General features: G+C 42.0%; 1 protein-coding gene across 2 annotated transcripts in view; it reads left to right on the top strand.

The window, feature by feature from the left end:
* Window positions 1-269: 269 nt before the first annotated feature.
* The window catches only part of LOC110073677 (prosaposin), a 33,800-nt gene continuing 23,993 nt past the window's right edge, over window positions 270-10,076 (top strand). Inside the window, exon 1 of one of the 2 annotated variants that reach the window (XM_072995226.2) lies at window positions 270-599. In XM_072995226.2, coding sequence (XP_072851327.2) covers window positions 551-599 — 49 coding nt within the window. In that variant the 5' untranslated portion in view covers window positions 270-550. The remainder of the gene's footprint in view (window positions 600-10,076) is intronic. The other variant, XM_072995227.2, reaches the window with a different exon arrangement.

Below are 10,076 nucleotides of genomic sequence, written 5' to 3'. Positions count from 1 at the left end.
GTCTTTAGTACTTAGACGCCAATGAAACATTTTATAGTGTACAGTATAATACTGAGCCTTCCCGGGCAAAGGCGTTTACGATGAAGCGGCCAGCAAACCTCCTCCCCCTCCTATGACTGCGTTTTCCTGCGTCTCCCGACCCACCCCGTCTCCTTTGCCTCTCGACCCGCTTCCTCATACCAGATGACACAGCCGCCATCCCTATCTCTCTCTCCCCCCCCCCACTCCCTTTGTGGTATATAAGGTGAATCACTGTCAGCCGACCCAAGGGGGAGGCGGCTGTGCAGCCAAGGACGCCTGCGCGCCGAAGAAATGCCTTGAATTGGGCGAAGATTTGCGGCTTTCTTCCCCCCCTTTCCTATACTGAGCTTGCGCAATAACACCCATTTCGGGTGTGGGAGGGGGAGGGAGAGGAGGAGGGGGAGGGCATCTTCTCTACTCCGCACGCGCAGTAGCCGATCCTCCGGCCGGTCTCGTTATATAGGCGCCTTGATCAGCTGATGCTCCCGCATTGCAGACGGTGCAGCTCGAGAAACAAGGAGAGGTCAGGATGCAGCGCTTCGGGTTCCTCGTCGTCCTCCTCGGCTTCTTAGCAGCGGGTAAGCAGGACGAGGCCGCACCCTCTCTCTCTCACGGGTTTTTGCCCTCGAGGCCTGGGCAGCGGCGGCGGCTGTTGAAGGAGCCGCTACCGGTTTGGGGAAGGCGCTGCGTTTCTCTTTCTGCTGCCTTCCCGTGAGGGGTGAGGGGGGGGAGACTCGTGTCGTCGGGAAGGTGTGGAGAAGGCTCTCCGTGACCACAGAAAGCGCGGCTGAAGGAGAGGAGCATAGGATCGGCCGCCCTCTGAGGCGCAGACCTCCTCCCTCCCTCCCTGCCCCCCCCCCGCAGTTTCTTGAGGCACCTGCAATTAGGGCCAAAGCCTCTCTCTTGCTTTGGTCGCCATGATAAACGTCGCCTTCTTCCCTACGCCCTCCCTTCTCCTCCCCCTCTGGTGGATGGTTTTTCTTTCTCCTTCCTTGTTTTTTGTTTGGTGTTTTTTTTTTTTTTGTGACAGCTGCAAACTCGGTTTTGGTGACAGCTGCAAACTCCGGCTTCCCTAGTGATTTTTCTCCTCTCGACACCCCTTCATTCTCCACCATTGCAGCCCTCGGGGGGGGGGTATCTCTTCTCCTGCTTCGCACCACCCTCCCTCAGCTCCGAAGAAGGGCGGGGAAAAAAAAGAGACCAGGCCCCGACTGGCCCATGTTTTGGCAGAGCCCCTTTGTTGCAGTCCTGGCCTTGGCGACGTGTTTGTTTACTAGGCATGGGGCATAGCCCTGCTGCGTCTTCCTCCCCCCCCCCGCCCCGCCCCGCCCAAATAAAAGGTAGCTGCTGCCCGCCCTTGAAATGTTGTGGCTGTGAACTTAATCTGTGGCCTGCTTGCTTTTCTGTCCTCCTTTTCCTTCTCTCCCTCCCTTCCTCTCCAGATGCTTTCAAACACACACAGATATGCATACACATATTTTATGGAATTGCTTTGCTGGATTCGCATTTTCCATCCTACATGCTGCCATGTGGGATGTTTTTAAATTGGGTGGGGAATCGCAGTGAATACCTGTTCTCTTGTTTCTTCCCAGTGTCTGGTGTTCAGAGGTTTGTTCCCTCCGGGTGGGGGCAGAATATCTTAATAGCAGAACTGTGAGCAGTGATCTCTCCTCCCATAAGTTCTTATGGTTTTGCTGTTTAAAAAGTCCTCTGCCCTTCTCTTTGTTTGCTCTCCCCCCCTCCACTTTTGGACCTACAGCAAGATGCACATTCCTTTGGAAGAAACTCATGAGCCATTGGATCTAGCTCTCCGCCAGGAGATGTGCAAGTCATGATCCTCCATATGTCAACCTTAGAATAGAATAATAATGATCTCAGAATTGGAAGGAACTTTGTGGTTAATCAGATCAAGCCCCTATGAAGCAGGCACAGTAGGCAGTTGAATTCCTAACCTCTGGCTCCTCATTCAGATAACTAAACTAGTGCAAGCAAGGGGCAAAAGGCACAACTTTGCATTGCAGAAGGGGCAGTTGATGGCAGCTGCCATATGTATTTATTTATTTATTTAATTTATATGCCGCCCACACTACCCAAAGGTCTCTGGGCATGTGCTGTGAAAAGCAGACATGTGGAGTTGATCCAACCAATGGCAGTGCATTTTCTGAAGCAAATCGCATGGTTCCAAACAATGCTAACTATCAGTTGAGCATCCTGGTAAAATGTTTTGAACATTATAAAGGTTTTATAAAATATGACAAATTTTGGATAGAGCTCCAGGGTTTGTCATATTTTAACTGAAGAAGGAAAAACTGAAGCAATCTAATGGGGTTTGATTGAAGTACTATGTCTTCTGAGGAGGGCTTCATTCTTGGATGTTACAAATGTCAGTACTGTAGTGTTTCAGCTTATAACATGATACATGGCTTGAAATGAGCCCAGATATTTGCAGTGTAAATGTTACAATCGCCATATTTTAAAAAAATAGAAATCACAAAATGTACAAAAGAAAGGTCATGTGGTAGATAATTAAGTTCATTATGAGATCCTTTCAAGGTTACCTGACATAGATATATATCCTTCATAAATACAGGATAGTAACAGCTTGTTACTGTCTCCAGGGATTAAGAATATACTGTAATTGCAATTAACTCTGTAAGCAAGTGAAGTTGAGGCTGTGTGTGTTGTCCTTTGGTTATTTTCCTATCAGGAATGTTGCTACCTGAAGAGTGGTGTTCTTGGTATCATGGTTCATCTAGTTGTGGTCTCTTCTACAGCAACTGCAGAAACTACTGCTTTTGTAGAATTACTGGTATAGTTACAACCCTTCACTTGCTGCTTGTATGAAAGCAGTTAACAGAAGTGAAGTTGCAATATAAGCAAGTGACAAACAGTGCTAGACACAGTGGTTTGTGACATATTTGAAAATAGTGCATTTAATCTTAAATTTTGCTTATATTTAAGATTAAAAAACTTAGGTTAAAAATGAAATCTACGAACTACCCTGCAAAAGAAAAGTGACTTTAGGAGTTGAGGTGGGAGTGGTTCAGGAGCCAGAAAATGATGAGATCTGTCAAATCAGCAGAAGTAATGGTATCAACCAAATGCCTACTAGAATAAAGCACACTTACAAAATTATTGTGGAATACTTAAAATTATAAATAAGGAAACCCATCTTAAATATATTGGTTCTTCCGGCTTTGTTCTAGAAATGGCTCATAGTTGTGAGGCCATCCTGAAGTTAGATGGGGTCTCAGATTGGTGACTGATGTTTATATACTTGTCAGCCTAGCAGTAGGCTGTAAATGCAAGTAGATAAATAGGTACCACCACGGTGGGAAGGTAATGGCATTCCGTGTCTAGTCACGCTGGCCACGTGACCACGGAAACTGTCTGTGGACAAATGCTGGCTCTATGGCTTGGAAACAGGGATGAGCTCCGCCCCCTAGAGTCAGACATGAACCCAGAAGTGTGGACCCGGAAGTGGCGGCGGAAGGGGGAATCCCGGCATGGAGGTGCCTCAAGGCCCCTCCGCTGCCAGCACCAGTTGCTCCGGATCCAGCTGCTGAAGCGCCAGCACCAGCTGCAGCCACCTCCTGAGGTTTGTCTGCACGGGGGGAGTAGTGATTTGGCAACCTGTGTCTTGCGTGTTGGCAGAAAGGGCTCTGCATGCCAACTGTGGCACATGTGCCATAGGTTCGCCATCGCTGGCATAGAGCATCTGCTGGTTGATTGCTGTTGCTATTGTTGTCACTCGCTTCAGAAGTTTTTAGTTTATTGCTTTTAGCACAATTGAAAAGATTAAAGTCAAAGATTAATTTTTCATCACACTTTCACCCTGGGGATGAGTTCATTATATAAACTTCGTAATACTATAGCTGTACCTGAAATTACGACATCTTCTAGAACAGTGGTTCCCAACTTTGTGTCACCGGATGTTCTTGGACTACAATTCCCAGGAGTCCTGGCTAGCACTACTAGTGAAATATATCTGTGAAGAGTCTCAGTCATCCAGGTGTGATTCTCTGGAAATTGAGTCATGGCAACTGGATTTCTTTCTTGTTAGGTTGAAACATTTCTCTACTCATCCAAGAAGCTACTTTGATGAGTAGTGAAATGTTTCAATACTACTAGTGAAAGCTTCTGGGAGTTTTAGTCTAAGAATGTTTGTGCACCCAAGGTTGGGAAACAGTTTTATAGGGCATCCCAAGTGGGGAAAAAAATACTTTTTCAGTTGGCTTGGGATGTCAGATCAATTGACAAGTCATGTACAGTATAGACAGTCTTGTTGCTGTGCAGGAATTAAGGTGCCACAACATTAAAGTTTGTGCCCTTTTTATGTGCTCTCTTGTACCATGAACTAAAGGCCTTCGGTCATCCTTTGTGTTTCAAATAAAAAATTTTCAGTACTTAATTGGGCTTTTGTGTTGAACAAATCAAATGTTTACCTTTTCTGTTTACTTGAGAGAAGTGACCATGGCTGGAATTAATGTGCTCATAAGTTTGTCTTGGTGTTTTATTCACCCAGCAGAAGGACAAATCTCTTTGTAAAAGTGAGAGATATTTTCACTATTGCCTCAACTCTGTCTGTAGTATCTTCTGGACTTAAAAAAAAGGTGCAGTAACACAGGCTTCAGTTCTGTTTATTTAAAAGACCAATTTACATAGGTATGACCATAGTTGTAATTCATGTGTTAATTCTGTTTAATTGTTCTGTTAATGCAGGTATTCTGTATTGAAGCTTTTCCTAGAACTTGAAAACCTAGTGGTACAGTGGACCAAATAAATGTACCAGTTTCAGCCCTCAGAGGGTGCAACCTAACATTAGCTAGACCACTGGTTCTTAACCTTGGGTTACTCAGGAGTTTTGGACTGCAGCTCCCAGAAGCCTTCACCACCAGCTGTTCTGACTGGGGTTTCTGGGAGTTGCAGTTCAAAAGCATCCGAGTAACAAAGGTTAAGAACCACTGAGCTAGACTAAAAGCACTCTCTGAAGTAAAGATGGGGACAGCAAATGTTTTTCTATTTTGTTTGTGAATCATGGTTTTAGTTAAGCTTTGTTTCTTTTCTGTAATGGAGGTAAAACATTTCATGGGTAACTAGTTAAATTTTGTAGTAGTTACATAGTTACATCTGCAATATCATTTAAACATATTCTGTACTGAATCCATTTTTTAACATTTGTATTTGGTTTCTTCATTTGACCTAGCTTTACACTATTTCCATCTGATATGGATATCACGTCTGTCATTTCTTTGCTTTTGCTTTTAAATAGTTATGTGCAGTCAAGTTGGAGCTGACTTTTAAATAGCTTTGAATAATTTTCTGCATTTCCTGCTAATAATTTTTTTCTTTCCACTCTATGAAAAGATAAATTTGAAATGATAGGCTTTAGAGTCCTATTTGGCATGAAACCTGAAATGTTAAAAGCATTTCTATATTTTAATCAGAAGTTTTTGATGTAACGTGCCTCTGCTGCTATTTATTAACTTTTAAAATTACTTTTGCATCCACGTTGACTCAGAAATGGGTTAGCTGCTTGAGATAGAACATTCTTAGGCTCTGTTGTAAAAAATACAGAATTCAATTCAAATATAGAATCTGGTCTAAATGAGCTCTTTGGCCAGTAAAATAATGCTCTTTAATTCAGCTTATATAACTGGACAGGTGCCATGCCTAAGTGTACAGACAACCCTGATGTTGGTGCTGTAAACCATAACCCAGTACAAGTCCATATATTTGTATGTTCAACATTTTCTCCTGATTTTTCATTAAGCCTAGAACATTCACATCTCTCTCATTAAATGTTTGATACTCATCTCAGTGGTCATGTCAACTTTGAGGACTAAACTAGGGTAAGGAATAAGCCCATCTTAAGCCCAAGGCACATCTTGAATCTCCTGAGTGGCGGGCATGCCCACAGCTAATTGGATGATTAGCAGTGCTGGCTTTGATGCTTGTGATGCAGTGGGACAGTTGAGAAGTGTTTTCTTGAATTGAACAGAGAGTTCCCCAAACAAACTAGACATATTCAGAGGAGCAAATAAGGCATGATGATATCAGGCCTCCTCCATTATTTCGTAATTATAGCTAATAAGGAGAGCTGTGGTCCATCTAATTCAGCATCCTATTTTCTAGAGTGGTCAGTTACATTTCTCTAGGAGAGAGGTTCAGAATTTAAGCTATTTCTTCACTAAAGTTTTGAGGGTCAGAATCATGCAAATTGTACATAATACTTTCAGAAAACAAATTGGGCTTTCTAAATAAATGGGCAAGATCACATTGAAAAACACATAGAAGAAAAAATTACTTTGGATTTTTGCAGTAAACACTAGCAAATAGGAATGACCTTTAGTCTGTATGTTAAGCAAAACAGCTGATATTGGATGAGGCTTCTAGAGTGTGATTATGCCTCTTATCACCATGTCTTTCCAGTGGCAGAAAACAATAGCTCAGACTTTTGTAAATCACTAACTTTTTCTGTCTGTCTCATGCTTTGTTTACCATCACTTCCCTGCACCATATGTTGCCAAGATGTTGTTTTAGGGTGCTGTTCTCAGGTACAACTCTAATGCAGCGGCTCTCAACAGTTTGGAGAGACTGGTTTGTAGCTGTGCAGGTATAATGCCTCACAGTCCTTAATATTAGGGAAGAAAGGGAGATTTTGTACAATGATGATATCGTATGAGCTTTAAGCCTACTTCGTTAGTTGATAAAAAGACTGAGTTTGTGTGGATATGGTAGTATCAAATGGGCCATCAGTTGGATATGCCAAGGCCTGTTTGTTTAAATGGCTTAGATTATAGCTAGATTCTTTTCAGTACTCTAAACTTCATAATCTAAAGAAACAATTTGACTTGGAATAGACACGGGGCCAGATCTTTGTACAGCAAAGATTTAAGTTTGTTTGAGATGGTGTTGAAGTGGTGTTTGTTAGTAAGACGTAATGCATGTTTTCCATAGTCCGTATCTAAGCATTCATGAAATGAATGAATAGTTTGGTGTTTTTAAACAAGGAAAATTTGGGGCCACAGCATGCACTGAGGCTCAGAGTTTCTTGAGATTCTTGATCTGAGGAACTTGGATTTGCTTGTATGCAAACTGGCAAAATTTTGTTGGTTCTTTATGTGAATGAAAGAAGAGTTGCTGCAGCTAATTGATAAAGTGCCAGTGGCATGCCCGGTTGTTTGCCCAGCACAAACCCCTCTTTCATGTGCATAAAGAGCAAATAGGATTTGGGCCATTGTATTTCTGGTATTTGTAAATAGACTTACAAATTGAAAATAGGTGGTATCCTCCACAAAACAGAAAATCCATTTTAAAGAAATCCCTTTCTGCCTTGTAGGGGTCTTGGGGTGTTTCTGCCATATGTTCAGGAACTCTGAGCACTGCTGGAGTCCTCCATATGTCCAATGTTTTGACCTAAAAAATTGACCATTAGAAGGCACTAAGGGTTTCTTAGTTTTTTTTAAAAAGTACTTTTAGTTAAACCAATTAAAAATCCAATTGTGTCAAACATTATAGTACATAAGTGCTTTTAAAATACGATAACTGGCCCTTTTAGCTCTTAATGTGATCTCTGTGCGACCAACAAATATGAAAGATGGCACTTGACCCTCCTAAGAGAGCATGTACTCCTAATCTTAGGCTTTTTTTGAAATTGTTTGGTGCCCGTTGCTGTTTTGAAACAGGCACTCAGATCAACAATGTATTGTATTTAATATATCTTGAACCGCTGGCTCCCAACTCAGGTCCTGAGATATTCTTGGACTGCAACTCCCAGAAGCCTTCACCACTAGCTGTGCTGGCCAGGGTTTCTGGGAGTGGTAGTCTAAGAACATCTGGGGACCTAGGGTTGGGAAACACTTTTTTATATTGTACCTCCACGCTACTACATTCTTCTGAAGCAGGAAGTGGGGTATATTTGAAATCAATGCATGTAAAAAATCAGTATTATTGGCTACAACATACTGTTCCATTTCTATGCATTGTGCTGAAGTTTTTCCCCTGGCTTGCATCCTGCCATGTGTGAAGCTATATTTGTAAACTGTTTAGGAGTTAACCACTAGTCTAGAAAAAGTGAATTGGGGACAATAGCTTGCCAGAAGCTCAGATTAATGAGCAACATGGTGTAGTACTCAGATGGAGCTCATTGCAGAGTGGGTCATGTGCATTCAGCCTAAGCTTTTAAATAAAAATTTGCCGGCTAAATTAAATGTTCCCATGGTATGCTACAAAAAGGCACAACATGATTCAAAACACAGATAAACCAGGATATGACAAAATCCACAAATACATCTTTTTGGAATCAGGCGAAGCTCTGTGTGTGTGTGTGTGAGTGAGTGAGAGTGATTGAGAGAGAGATGTTACTTATACAGCGACAAAAGAAATAAATCACTAAACCATTACTAGAGTGAGATCTGCAGTTCTAAAGATTTAAAATATCTGGAATCCTCTGCATTGTTTTAATATTGATTTTAAATATTACATATATAAAATCTAAATAAATACAGTGGTGCCTCACTTAGCAATGTTAATTCGTTCCGAAAAAAATGCTACTAAGCGATTTCATCGCTCAGCGAAACTTGGTTTCCCATTGAAATGCATTGAAAACCGGATAATCCGTTCCAATAGGAACAAATTGCCGTCCTTAAGCGAAAATCGCCATAGGAAACATCGCTAAGCGAAACGCGGTTCCCCAGTTGAAATGCATTGAAACCTATTCAAAGCATCTCAATGGGGGAAAAATACAACAAATTAAAAAAGAGTCAGAACAAAGTCAAATTTGGTTAACAAAGGGTTTATTAAGTGCACTTTATGATTTCAAACATTTTAAACAGTAAACTTTAACTTTATAAATAACAGAAAAACATTTAAAAACCAGCAAACATGAGGCTGTTTAAACCATCGTTAAGCGAAACAGGGGACCCAAAATTTAATCGCCATACGAAGCATGGTCCCAACCATCGCTAAGCGAAAAGTGCTCATAGGGACCATCGCTAAATGAAGCGCAAAAACGCTCCGATAAAGTCGTTGCTAAGCGATTTCATCGCTAAATGGAGCGCCCGTTAAGCGAGGCACCACTGTATAATATAAACTATCAAAATTTTATATTACGATGTTTAAATATTTTAAATATTTAAATATAAATATATTAAAATATATTTTAATTTAACTAGTTGAACTATATGCATCTAGATTTGAGAAAAGGTGACATGAAATGGATTTTGTGTCACAGCATACAGTTATGTGCCTGGATTTAATGAATTGTAAAACATAAATGCCTTCATTTTAGTAAAAAAAAGTTTCTTGAGAATATACTTGGTGGTGCTTGTGACCTGTTGCACCCAAAGACACTCAAATGTATGCTGACATTTATGAGTTGGACAACAGGTGTAAAATACTGAAAAAAGAGAGCAGTAATAGTATAATACACAAAAGTTAGGTTTTGTTATTGCTACTCATAATTTAGAAGTTGCCTTTATCAGGCAGAATTGGAAATGGCTCAGATTTGGATAAATCTTCCACAAGAAATGAAAAAATGATATATAAAAATGTGCATTTACGTATTCATGGTTACCATATGAGTCCTCTAGCACAGCGGTCCCCAACCTGTTTGGGACCGCAGACTGACTGAACCTCATGTGCGAAGCGGTAGGGGAGCATGCGCGTGCCAGCACAGCTGTGAGTGCTCCCCCATCCCTTCGCGCGGCGCTCGGGTGCATGCATGAAGGGGTGGGGGAGTGCTCATGCTGGCACTCGCATCTGTGTGTGTGCACAAGGCAGCTTTGGGGAAGGGAATGCATGTGGGGGTGGGTGGGAGATCTGTCTCCTTGGCCCGGTCCGGCTCAGGCCACAGACCGGCACCGGGCCGCAGACCGGGGGTTGACCTCTGCTCTAGCATTTCCTAATTGGCTAATGGCAGCTGGCTTGTGATAAGGTCTTTGTGGTAAGGATCTTCTCTAACCTTTGTTATACTACAGCTTCAGCATTTTATAGAAGGGAACAAATATCATGTTTCAGAGTGCTTTCACAGTTATGCCAAAATCTTGTTTTGC

This window comes from Pogona vitticeps, chromosome 3 (genome assembly GCF_051106095.1).
Source record: "Pogona vitticeps strain Pit_001003342236 chromosome 3, PviZW2.1, whole genome shotgun sequence".
In the NCBI taxonomy this organism is placed as follows: Eukaryota; Metazoa; Chordata; class Lepidosauria; order Squamata; family Agamidae; genus Pogona; species Pogona vitticeps.
The sequence above is the reverse complement of the archived record's forward strand: the minus strand, read 5'-3'. Positions and strand labels throughout refer to the sequence as shown.